The sequence below is a fragment of the Leptodactylus fuscus genome, chromosome 8 (genome assembly GCF_031893055.1).
Source record: "Leptodactylus fuscus isolate aLepFus1 chromosome 8, aLepFus1.hap2, whole genome shotgun sequence".
Taxonomy (NCBI): domain Eukaryota; kingdom Metazoa; phylum Chordata; class Amphibia; order Anura; family Leptodactylidae; genus Leptodactylus; species Leptodactylus fuscus.
The window spans coordinates 29,999,201-30,012,926 of NC_134272.1; the positions used below are offsets into that span (position 1 = coordinate 29,999,201).

A 13,726-nucleotide genomic window follows, 5' to 3' on the forward strand; every position below is an offset into this window, starting at 1 on the left:
ACTATTCTTTTGGACTTCAATTTGGCACTGCATTGCTCGGCTGTTACCGGACCCTTGGTTAGCTGACCTCCCTTTGTTGTTGTTCGTCTTGTTTGCGTTTTGTGTATCACATATATAGGAAGGGATCGTCTTCGAGTTGCCGCCTATTACGTAGGATAGGGCCTGGCAATAGGAAGGGACAATGGGGGGCTTAAGCTTAGGGTTCACTGTCTCTTGTGCCCCTTCCTCCAGGGTTCGCCAGCAGCTTCTGGGGAATTATCTGGCTATTCAGAGTCCCTTCGCATCTATTGCTATCTGTCATTAGACAGACTGTTTTTCCATTCTTCTGGTCCTGCAATGGCCCAGAAGAACTGAGACAACATCAGTGTTGTGAACATAGTCTTCACTGGCCATGTACCCTGTACTCTCTGATATGGAGCTTTTGATATTGTTTTTGGTTTATGTAATTTTAACATTGAGGTAAACTAAAAATTACAGTGCTGAGCCTAATAAAGGTAAGGTAGCGCGACCATTGTAGGGGTATTTTACCATAGACCTATCCTAAAGTTTACAATATGGTTAGAAAATTCATTTTAGCCTCATAGCTGCTTAGCATAGGAGCAAGCATGACAGTCAACAAATCCAGAATTTCCAGTTATTGGATAAAGCAAATAGTGAAGCTGGCCAATAGAACTTAATGAGACTTGTGGTTTTTGGGTTGACAGATGGAACTGACTTGAGATCTGGTATACAGTATATGTGCTGGTTCCAGAAGCTTCTGTTTCCTGCCACATGGCCATTCTTCATTGGATGTCTCATCTTTAGCTGGAAGATGTCTTAAAAGGGGTGACACACTGAAGGATCCCACTGTTTCCCAATGACCAGGGGAGCAGCGCCCCATCTTCCCTCCTTATCTACAGGTCTGTTATGTTTGGCTGTTAGAGAAAATTGTCACCTAGTTAACACTGGGTGGATAATATGGTTTATTGTGAGCCTGATATGGGATGATTACGTATTATTAGAGATGAGCGAGTAGTGAAATATTCAAAAATTCGATTTGAGTAAACCTTAATATTCGACTATTCGTTCGAATATCGATTCCCATTATAGTCTATGGGAAAATCATGCTTGTTTCAGGGAAACCAAAATTCGACCAATTGGAGTCACCAAGTCCACAATGACACCTCAGGAAATGATGACAACACCTCTGGAATGCAACTGGGACAGCAGGGGAAGCATGTCTGGGGGTATCTAATATGCCCAGGTCCCAGTATTATTATTATTATTATTATTATTGCTGCTGCTGCTACTGATTTAGCCAGCCAATGACTGTATACGTTTTTTTCCAATGCCTACGTTGTCCTAGTTCCTGTCCCACCTCCCCTGCACTGTTATTGGTGTAAAAAATATGAGCTATTCTTAGGATATCATATCAGTGAAGGTCTCACACCCATCAGAATAACAGGGGCAGCAGCGGGAGTAGCCCGCTATATGATAGTAGGACATTGTGGTCCTGTCTACTGTATATTGGTTGTACCTGGTTATTGTGACTTGGTTCTGATTCAAGTGAATAAAACTGAGCTGCAGTAACTCAGTGTGACCTCACAATGGTCAGGGTCTGCTTGTCCAGCTCCATACAATAAGCTACTTCTTATGCAGTGGCTCCTGCTATCAGTTGACTGGTGTGGGTGTTGGGTGGCACTCCTTTAATAATATACAATTACCTTGTATACATTTCTATATAAGGTTTTACATTTTTAACAACTAAACCTATACACGATTGTTTATGAAATAATGAATGTTAACGATGCCAAGGTAAAAGAGTTTGCATCCTTTGCACTACAGTTTGAACAACTTTGTTTTGGAGCTTTACTATATAATTCCCATTGGCCTGTATTTTTAGAATAATCCATAGCACCAGCCTATACCATAGCACTTGACAAAATGGTAATGTAACAAACAGACTGACACTAGGTTCACACTAGCGCCTGGAGTCCGTTCTGAGCTTTCCGTCTTCTGCATGCAGAAGATGGAAAGCTGTCAGACTGCGTCCGGCCGTGTGCGCTGGTGAGCATTTTATGCTCTCCGCTGCGAAACCGTTTTTTTTTTTAAACCAAACACAGAGTACTGCATGTCCGACTCTGTGTCCGATTTAAAAAAATCAGTTTTGCGGCGGAGAGCATAAAACGCTTATCGGCGCTCACGGCCGAACATCTTTCAAGCCCATTCAAATGAATGGGTATGAAAGAGTGCTGCAGGTTTCCGTCTCCTGCTCAGTTTTGAGCAAGAAACGGAAACCTACATGAACGGAGACCGGGCACAGATGTGAACGAGCCCTAACACAAACCAACACCCTGTCTTTATGGGCCTGTATTACAATGTAAATGTACACTCTAATCTAACAAAACTGGGCTATACACTTATTATTTTGCTCAACTAAAGCCCCCAGAGGAAGCTGTGGGGGGCTGAGAATTGGAGGCCATGATTGAGATCCATACTGCACACTGGTATTACAGTATATTGTAATTGTAGAGGATGCCTAATATTATTTCTGCTATCTTTGCAATGTTGATGTGTGTGTGTGCATATATATATATATATATATATATATATATATATATATATATACGTAACTACCAGGTAGCAGCCGCTGTCACAGGACCCGGGACATTAGGGGACCCGGCAACAGCTGCTACCGCTGCAGATTTATTTATTTTTTAATAAGCCATTGCCTGCTGCAGTAACTCCAGCAGGTAACGGCCCTAGTTATTTACCGATCCCGGCTCCTGCTCATGGCTGCCGCCACTTCCCCTTCTGTCAAAAATTCACCACGTGACCCCGCCATTCCTAGTTACGCCACTGGTACTGAACACCCCATTATCAGGCTGGTTATTCTGCTATATTATATAATTAATATAATATAATGATACAAATCGGTCCATTATTTATTATTTGTGCATATATAGATTTATCTTTTATATATTTAGCCTACATAAATCTGAGGTGATATATTATACTCTTGGAGGTGTATCGTAGCGTTCGGTTTCTTTCCGTCACGGCCTCCTTCCCTCCATGTCTGCAGTGATTTTAATATGTTTTTACTTTTTGGGGCCCTTTTTTATGTTGAGATATAATATAATTCTTAATTTCTATTTTGTTGTTTTGTTGGGACAGATAGGTAGGATTGGATGTTATTTATTTGTACGTCCCGGTTTATGGGAATTGAATGAAATTTGGTAGGATTATTATTCAGATTAACCAGTGCGATGTCACACAATTGTGTGACTGTGTAGCGCTAAAATATATGTATTTTTGTGCTATTTTTTTTTCTTGTCTCTTTAAAATAAAGTTGATTGAAAGGGCTATAAAAAAGCAGTGGAGAGGCATAGGACTGTGCCCTCCTCCGCCTCCGCCTTTTGCTCAGTCTGGGCGGTGTGAGAGGCCTCTTTGTGTCTGGCTGTGACACAGGAGCAGCAGGAGGAGGAGGTCTGTGTATGTGTGAGAGAGAAAGAGAGGGCAGGCGAGTCGGTGCCTTCCTCATCAACACTTCAGTCTCTAGCCCCCTCCTCCTTCTCCTCCTCAAGCCTCTCACATTAGCAGAACACCCCTTTAGGTGGCTTCCCCAAGGGAGGAGTGGGGAGCTGCTGCCTCCTTGTTTCAGGGTCCTGAGATGGCTTATTCCTTGCAGGATCCTGCTCCGTGACACTCGCATACAGCTGGAAAACTGCATGACACATCCTACCGCAGCCTGAGCAGGGCCTCATCTTGGGAGGATAACTCCAAGCAAGCTGGGAATATCTTGGATTTGGGACACGCAGCTGCCTACTCCGATGAGCTCTGTCGGTTTTTTTTTGTTTTTTCCGCTGGACAATGAAATTTGGCATCTGATTGCTGCGAAACCCTAACCGGAGACAATCTGCGTATCACACACATGGAATTTATGGGTAAAGAAGACAATCTTTTTACAGTCGGGAAGGAAGAAGATTGAATAACGTGGAAGAAAGAAAGAAGAGGCTGAAATTTTATATCGGGATAATATAAAGCACAACCAAAAAAGCGAAGAAGACATGACCTGCTGGAGAATTGCTAAATACTAAAAGAAGACTTGATCTGTAGTTTCGACCAATTTGCTTTTATTCAAGAGAGGACACATCATACAGAGTATCACTATAGAGGCAGAATGGTATTTATTTTTACCCCTACAAGGGGGGAGACTTGGATGTAGACCCTCCAGTGGTGAGATCTTAGCTCCAGGATATGTCATTAAGTGGAGCTTGTTATAAACTGTAAGTCCATTAGGATGCTGTAGAAGATTGGGGATATTATTGGTTTTCTCAGGGATCACAGCCTCCAGCAGGCAAAACATCTTCCCAGGAATGAGCAGTCTCCAGCGGGAGAAGAAGATCTAGTCCACAGAGGATCCTGCATTTCCAGGCCCCTCATGGATTAGCACTTACAAGCACGTTCATAGTCAAATCGGATTACACCCAGAAGACTTGGATACCCTCTAATTTTTACGGTGTCTCCATTGAATTTCCCATATCTGTGGGATTACCCAGGTTATGGCTTCGAATCTGGTCCTTCTCCTCCTTGGCTTGCATTCGACTCTGCTGCTGGCCACAGCTGCTGGTAAGTCACTTGTACATCTGGTATATTCCTTGGCACAGGTGGACAACTTCACCGTCATGTCCATTTGTGAATATATTGAGCTGAAGGCCAGCCAAAAAGTAGAGCATGTCTCGGTAGCGCTCATGTCTGGCTTCAGGAATACATCAACATGTGAATCATTGTATGAGTGATATGTGTACATCAAAATGGGCACGAAATCTAAAACCTAAGATGATTGTAAAATTAGAATGATGATTTATTAGAGGAGCGGAGAGCTCATGGTAGGATGTGTCAGTCTGTGCTATGGCACATACCGTAGGTAGCATGTTGGAAAAAGACAGGGTGGGAGTGGCAGCCGGTAGGCACCTCCATAGCCGCACAGCGAACCAGTCAATGCAGACACGTCAGATATATGTTCCTTGAAAAATATTAAATGACTCTTGGTTGTAGTCTTAGCTATGGATCGCAATTTTGTTTCTTGCTGGAGATTTATACCTATATACTTCTAATACAAAGCTGGTACAGTATGGCCTTTTTGTAGCATGAGGTGTCGGCGTAGAAGCTGTATGCTGCTCTGCAGTTCTAGGCCCCTCACATGTTTTATTGTGTACCGTCATCTTCAACCAATTGCTTAACTATGGACAGAGCTAAGCTTAGGCTGAAGTGCAGCAATAAGGTGAAACCTTGCTTATTATTTGTACTGGTTTTATCAGATCGTACAGGTTTTTATTGTCATATACTGCATTATTTAAATTGTGATTCGCAATTTTATATACTGTTTTGATTTTTTATTTCTATGTCCAACCTATCACGTCACAGGTATTCCAAGATTTTACAATTTAGTCTGTTTTCAGCAAACCGCAAATATGAATTTCACAGAAATTATATATATATATATATATATATATATATATATATATATATTCATTCCAATCTTTCGGATATCACCCATCCCCGACATGCCCTTATATATCATTTCTTCACTTGCTCCCAACCTTATGATCTCCTTCCATTGAAGGAAATGCAGCATCAAAAATGTGTGCCCCCTCCTATCTAGTAAAGCACATTGCATGATCCTAGCAGACAGGACTGGTAGAAGTGAAGGCTGCTTTGCGTACACTTCTATGGTGGCCATTTGTCAAACCTTGGCCAAATGATCTTACATTGACTGCTACACCAGCTTTAACTAGAATAACCCTATAGAAAAGGTTCTGGCCCTGACCTCAAGGTGCACATTGTGGCTTCGAAAGGGATTCTTTACTTTTTATTAATAAATTAGAGAATTGAATACTTTGTTATAGGAAGTACTTACTTTAGTTTTTACTGCATTCGGGTAATAAATGGGCAGAGCTACAAAGAATTGCTAACAATCTGTTACTAACCCGGAGACCCTTCAGCAGACACTTTTACACAGACGGTAGACGGGTGTCTCCTGTAAACAGAAGTCTGCAGTCTGCAAACTGGTCTGCCCAAGTCGGCTGGTTAATATTATAGGATTGCTTCCTCCAGTATAGGGAGAATATCATATTAAGTCATTACTACGTATACATTTTTAATTTGGTTTATATGCTGTAACTTTTTTCTAATTTTGTTTCTCTGTCTCTATTTCTATGATCTCTCTCTGTCTATCTAGTACAATAGGCTTTGCACACATTGCTTACAGTTGATAGGGCGCAAGTACAATTTAAATGGAACAACACTAAAATAGGTTAATTATAACGTCTACAAGCAAATGGCACTGTTGAGTGTGAAAAAAGACTGAATGACAATGGCCGCGATTACCATATGAGAAGATTTACTCAGGCCTGATTACTTTGTTAAGAAACCTCTTGGAGGAATCATTATGGCAAATGTTCTCGCTGGAACCCATGATTTTGTTAATCAAAAAATTGACTTAAAAAGAATGAAACCATGTGAAACCAGACTGGTAACATGGAATGTATTCAGGTTACTCAACAATACAAGTAGGCTGGCAAAGGCATGTTCCCCGAGCAATTGAGAAGCCCAACATAGGACCTGTACCCTTATACAGAAATCATGGTCGAAAGGAAAAAAATATATTTTGCTGATATTTTCAAGAGGAGTATTACCAAATTTAAAATAGAAATCTAAAAGTGAAAAAGGTAGAGCTTAGGGTAGCTACACAATGTGTGCCAGGTATTGGAACCATGAAGTCTAGATAGATCAGAAAGACATATAGCTGAGATTTACGCCTGAGATTCACACGATGGTGATGGTTTGGGCGTTAAAATAACAGACCCATAGATTTCTACTGAGTCCATATGTCACAAAGATTGCATTTCAGGTTTTTTTTAATGGTCAAAAAAACAGACATGTGAATAGACCAGTGGTTCTTAACCGGGGTTCGATTGAACCCTATGCACGGTTCATTTTGTGTACCAGTAAAAAAACATATACCTATGTCTTGAATTTAGAAAAAAATCATATTTGATTTATCACTAAAGAAGGGTTCGGTGAATGTGCAGATGAAACTGGGGGGTTCGGTACCACAAACAAGGTTAAGAACCACTGGAATAGACATATTGAAATCAATGTGTTCTCAAAACAGTGGTGTGATGGACGTTGCAAAGACTATTTCACTGTCGTGTGAATAAGGTCTCACGTTGCGGAAACGCAGCTTTTATTGTTGGGAGATTTTATTGCGGTTTTATGAGTAGATTGAGCAGTACGTAGAAGTATAAGAGCTTCCTATATATTTCCCATTCCTTTTGTAGCCACTCTTGGCTTTGGCTCCAAAAAACACTGTAAAATCTGCAACAAAAAAAGCTGCGTTAGACCTCACCATTAAGGAAAATATCTCTTTAAGCCAGGGCCCCATGTATAGTAAAAAACACTGCAACATTTTACAGTACTTGCAAAGTGGATAGGATATTGGATAATCCCTTCCACACATTGCAGAAAAAAATCTGCAGCAGAAATGCCTCTATTTCAAAAACGTCCATGTTTTTTTGCCAATCGCAGCATGTCAACTATACCTATAGAAACGCTGGCAATCTCCATATAGGTGTAATAGAAGCAGAGGAAAACCCTTACATTTTAAGTAACTGAAATCCAGACCTCCCCTGTCACTAAGACATTGAATCGCTACTTAAAGGGGAATACTAATTTTGGAGCGGAATATATTTGCTTGTTTTTGTGTGATCTGGCTGTTGACATCTATGGATACACTTTGTGTACTTTCTGCCACAGTGACAATTGTTCCGTACCCTGAGTGTGTACATTTCCAAACTGTAGTAAATTGTGTAAAGACCACAAATATAGCAATGAATTTGCCTTGTTTGTTTTAGCCGCATTTGGCGACGCACCAGAAATAAGTCACAGGCCCCTCTGGCGACATTGTCTGTTGATTTTGTTTTTGACGTTGGAACCGCCCAGTCTTCCACTTCAAAGGGATGTCTTTTACCACCTCTAATAAGTGCATAGTCTGAATGTGTTAGGACAAGCGCTGACTATTTCAAGGAGGGCAAAGAAGTCTTCCTGTTTGATTATATTCTAGTAATGCTGCTGTGGGTGCGCTAGTAAACTGGGTGACCCGGCTGAAGATTAAGGATTGTATAAAAAGTGCGACAGACCATCATATACCTAGTGTTGTGTGACAGACCATCATATCCCTCCATCATATACCTAGTGTTGTGTGACACTATGGTGGTTTGATGTTTTTGGAATTGGGGGATTGGTTCGGGAGGAGGGGGCCTGGCGGAGCGGCGTTAGCTGGCAGGGAGAGGACCTGCTCTCTGCCTGAGCGTGAGGGGAGGCCGCTGGAGCAGCGTTGCGTCCACAGGGCCTCCCCAATCCACCGCTCGGTGACGGTGATGCTAAGCCAGTCCAGACAGCTTGTCCTGGACTGGCTTAGGTAAGCAAAAATGCCGCCCTCCCCGGGGCCCTGACATAGCGCCGCCTGAAGCGGTCGCCTCATGGGAGGTGCGGCGCTGCTTACATCTCCTCCCTGCACCTTGGCCGTAGTAACCAGCAAACAAATGATCTATCAAACATCTAGCAAATATCAATGGTCTTTTCTAGGTTGACGTGGAAGGATCCTGCCAGTACCCACTTGATTTCTTGGCATTTTATGTCATCAGAGCTCCTAAATTTTCCTCCCATGAGATGATCAGTATGGGGGAGATCTATGTGGCCGCTTCACAGATATTTACATGCATGTTTGTCTGAGATGAAGATGTATATTACTGTATCAGTCTGCCTGAACATCTTTAAGTTGGCGATAGACATGAGAATGGAAGCCAGCTGTCATCTGAGGTATATTTGGCTGATAACTCTACAAACATTTCCAGCACAAAGATTTATCATGCCTTATATGTCGGTTCTTTGGTGTACAAAGCACAAAACCAAATATTACAATTTTCTGTGCAAGTCTGGGTTTTGTGCAAATAAATTGCAACTTTTTTCAAGAGGCATAGTGTGGGTGGGACAACCGGCCCTTGACAGATTTACGATCATTTACATCAGATTTCAGGGAAAGCACACAGCATGGCGGATGGTGCAGATCATAATGTTCATGATGTCCGATTCATGAGAAATTGGTGATTCCTACCATAAACTTGCAGGATGGAGACAATGATGTGCAGTATTATACCATGCAGCTCTAGGGACATTTCCATTATACCATGTGGTTTATTGGGACATTACACTATATATCCTGTCGCCTCAGTCCCTTCTTATATCAATCACAGACAGGGCACTGAGTATTGTATTACCCGCAGTCACTTCAATATACCCCACTGGCAGCTGCCATGTCTTCCTTATCTTCTCATGGGCCTTCTTCACCTGAATATGTGGTGATTCTGCCATGTAACATACATCCTCAGGCTCACGGGTTTGCAATATAATCCATTTAATGTCAGTATAGTATATGTATATTACTATAGTATAGTAATGACTGTATCTTGGGCTTGAGATGACCATGTGGAATGGATTTCTTAGTCAGGAGGAGAGCTGCGTGACTGGGCCGTAATGGACTACAGACATCTATAGCTAGATGTATGCTATAGTAGCAACCACAATGGATATCCATTTTCACTTCTAGTATGTCAATGAGGGGTATTAACCATACATATTATTTAGGACAGCATTGTCTCTGTCACCTGAAGGTGATTTGTACCTCAGTAATGGCCTATGTCCCAGCAGGTAATGAAGAACTCCCTCTAGTCCGCATTGTCTAATCGCTTCCTATCCTATCATGTACATTGCCTTGATAAGTAGAGCTGTAAATCTCCATGAGAACTAACTGTGTCATATTGAAGGACATTCACCTCCAGCGAGCGCACTTCACATGGAGATGCGTGAAACACAAAACCATCCTGTGCCCTGGACTCCTTACATCTGGATTAACAATATTTCATATCAAGGGCCCTCATAGCATTTAGGCTTTTAGTATTAACACCCACTTGTACCTCTAATTCCACCAGAGGTTAGGAAGCTGGATCCTCTTATTGTAACATCTGATGGACTACAATGTTGTCATGGTCATTATTCTTATATTAAAGTACAGTTTGACCATTTTTATAGTAATATTGAATATAACAATCTAGAGTTAGATTATATTTTTTGGCTTTAAATCCATAATGTCACCAATGTATTCCTATATATGTGTGTGTGTGTGTGTGTGTGTGTGTGTGTGTGTGTGTATATATATATATATATATATATATATATATATATATATATATACACACACACACGTAGTCACACAGTCACATTACTGAATGGCAAGTGCAATGGGCTGCTCCACAGCTCCGGCACAAGCGCCTTCTCTCCTCTGTCTCCTCTGAATCAGGGGTACCAACAGGTTACCCTCACCACACTAAAGTTGAATACCCTTCTTTGATCTCTTTTCAGATTTCCAGGGACCTAGCTATAGGGGATGCAGCAGTAGTAGTCTATGCCCAACCTGAACTCTGAATGGCCCCAATGATCCCTCTGCCACGTAAGACATACCGCTATTATAAATGGCACAGTGTAGGTAGAGCTTCAAGTTACACCTCCACCGTAGCTGAGTGTTTGCTTTGCTGTCTATGGACAAAGGACTACAAGTCACATCTAATTCTTTGTCTGTCAGTCTATATATATATCTTCTGATATTCTATTCGTGAATTAGAAAACCCAGAATTAAAACCTAGGATTCTTGCCATGTATGCAAACAAAAGAAAAAAATTTAAATTAACTGGTAAGATGAATAAAGTAAGTAGCGGCAGAATAGTCCCAGAAAGATTGTAATAATGAAGTAATCTTAGGCTGAGTTCACACAGAGCTTTTTGGTAGTGGATTCTGACGCGGAATCTGTCTCAAAATCCTCTGCCAAAATCAGCTCCCACTGAATTCAATGGGAGCCGTACACTTCTTTTTTCCTCTACCTAGTAGTGGAAAAAAGAAGCAACATGGCCATTCTTGTCCACGGCGCTATACTCCCTCCAGACTAGTCCCATTCACTTGTGCCTAATCCGGAGCAGAGTGCCATGACTGGATGCTGGTGCACTGCACCATCATCCAGTCACGGCTAGCCGTTTTTTTGGCCCGGATTCTGAAGGCGGCCTCTGCGTCAAAATCCGGTCCAAAAAAAAAACAAAAACGTGTGAACTCAGAATTACATGGGAATCTGTAGTCACCCATTAGTGCTTGTACATATAGGAAGATATTCATCATCATTATTATTATTATTTATTTATATAGCACCATTAATTCCATGGTGCTTTATATTTGGGGGTTACATACAGTACACAGAATATACAGGTAGATATAATACTAACAATGACCGACTGGCACAGTGGGGTAGAGGGCCCTGCCCGCGAGGGCTTACAATCTATGGGACTGGTATACCCAATGCTAGTCTTCATATCCCATACACTGGCAGACAAGATGCCTCATTTACGAGAAGACTAACGCCTCTTCATAAATGTGATGGCTTCTTCGCTGGGCTATGTGCCTGCCTGCTTTATCACTCCATACATAGATATGGCTTGAGAAAGGTCCGCTGCGACCTAAGTGTCACCAATTTCATCTATAAACAATTTATATCTAACATGTAGACATGTGGACAATCTTTGATCTACATACCTAGCTCTGCTGAACAAATAAGCTACATTTGTGCTTGCAGTCTATCTCTTCTGTATGTTGTGGTTTCCTCTTCAGGTACCTCTTCTACCACATATGCGCCGCCATTGTCTTTCTATTGTGCTGAAATCTAGTAGTAGTCTGGTGCAAATGGTGCAACCTATGCTGCAACTCCCACAGCACTTGTCATTGAAGTGTCGTGAAAGATGCAAAAACGATTATTGAACTGGGATTCAATAAGTTTTAAGACCAGAAATCTGGCATAGCCACTAAAATAAATCTCCGCCATAATGTATGGTGATATAACTATTCATCAGGTTTTGTCTTTTAACAACTTATTTTCTGAACGCAGCAAGTTCAAACAAGGTTCCTGAAGCTTCTGGTAAGTTTGTTTTATCGGTGTTTTTATTGTGCCGTACCTGGACAGGTTCTGCAAGAATATTTCTAGTAAAACAATATATTTATAGAGCATTGTTCATTCTAGTAAATATAATCCTCTCTTAGTAACAAGACTATTTTAAAGCATATAACAGTCTCAATGCCTATGTCCCCTGCCTTCAGCAAGTAGGATATAGCACTACATGCAAAATAGTCTGCACACTCAGAGACCCAGCATCGCCCTTTATCATAGTACGGAATTGCTAAAGGGATTGACTGACTCCACAGAAAAATTAAATGGGTGGCTGGAAATTCAAATTAATTAAAAAAAAAAAAAAACTCAAAAAACAAAAACATAACTCCCCTTTTACTAGCTCCCGGTTCCAGTGTTGGCAGGCTGATCATCACAGTTTTTAGTCCTTGCTGGTCCTGAAGTGGAGACGTTCCTTCTGTTCATGTCACTACTGAGATTGTCTGCATCAACATTTCCAGCCCACGTGGGGCCCTGGCCTTAAAGGGATTTCCCCATGAAGATGACTATGTAACCATGTAAATTTGTAGACAAATAAAAGTTAAAAACATTTTTTGCAAGAATAAACAATTAAAAATGTTAATGATAAAAGGTAAATGATAATTTTGATGATTTTCTCTAACCACCTTAGCGGTGACCGTCTATGTCTTATTGTAAAAGAAAAGACAACATATACTTACATGTTCATTTTACTAGTGGTTCCATCTGGCTTTCACCTGTCCTGCCATACATGCGGGCGTGACTACTACAGCCAGCCGTTGGTCACAGCAATCCCCTATGCTACATGCAGGCATCACCGCTGAGGACAGTGCTTGTTGTAGTGGTCATGCTCACATGTACAATATATAATCAATGCAGGACCAGTGAAGGACCCACAAGGAGTATCGGCGTGGCTGTGCTGGAGCCGGGGGGAAGGGGGATTGACAGATGAGCATAATTTATTAATTTAACAAAATTTTAGTCCCTTTAAAAAAAAAAATCCTAGCCAGCCCCTGTAAGCTGTTAAATCATGGGAATCTTTACAAACTGCTGGAATATCCATTATGTGCTTATAAGAATCCATGAGTTAGTCATACTCATAGACACTAGAGAAACAATGCAATAATACAACAGATGGCAATTCTCACACGCCAATATTTAGAAGAAAAATATCTGCTTTCTCTGCAGGAATACAGAACAAACTCTTCAGCACTGTTCACATTACCAATAGTTGCTCATACTTAAAGAGGACCTTTCATGGTCTGGGGCACAGGCAGTTCTATATACTGCTGGAAAGCCGACAGTGCGCTAAATTCAGGGCACTGTCAGCTTTTCCGATCTGTTCCCCCGGGTAAAGCGCTATCGGTCCCAATACTGTAGCTTTTTACAGTCAGAAGGGCGTTCCTGACAGTCAGTCAGGTACGTCCTTCTTAACAGCAGCGCCTATCGTACTATACAGCGCAATATGTGCTGCTGTGGAGAAGGACGTTCTTGACAAACTGTCAGGAACGCCCTCCTGACTGTAAAGAGCTACGGTACCGGGACCAAAAAGCTCTTTACCCGGGGCACAGATCGGGAAAGCTGACAGTGCGCTGAATTCAGCACACTGTCAGCTTTCCAGCAGTATATAGAACTGCCTGTGCCCTGGACTATAAAAGGTCCTCT

The 13,726-nt window shown here is 41.6% G+C and overlaps 1 protein-coding gene across 2 annotated transcripts in view; it reads left to right on the forward strand.

Moving 5' to 3' along the window:
* Window positions 1–3,410: 3,410 nt before the first annotated feature.
* BMPR2 (bone morphogenetic protein receptor type 2) overlaps window positions 3,411–13,726 on the forward strand; it is a 121,096-nt gene continuing 110,780 nt past the window's right edge. For both annotated transcript variants that reach the window (XM_075284279.1, XM_075284280.1), the window contains exon 1: window positions 3,411–4,608. In XM_075284279.1, the coding sequence (XP_075140380.1) occupies window positions 4,542–4,608 (67 nt within the window). In that variant the 5' untranslated portion in view covers window positions 3,411–4,541. The remainder of the gene's footprint in view (window positions 4,609–13,726) is intronic.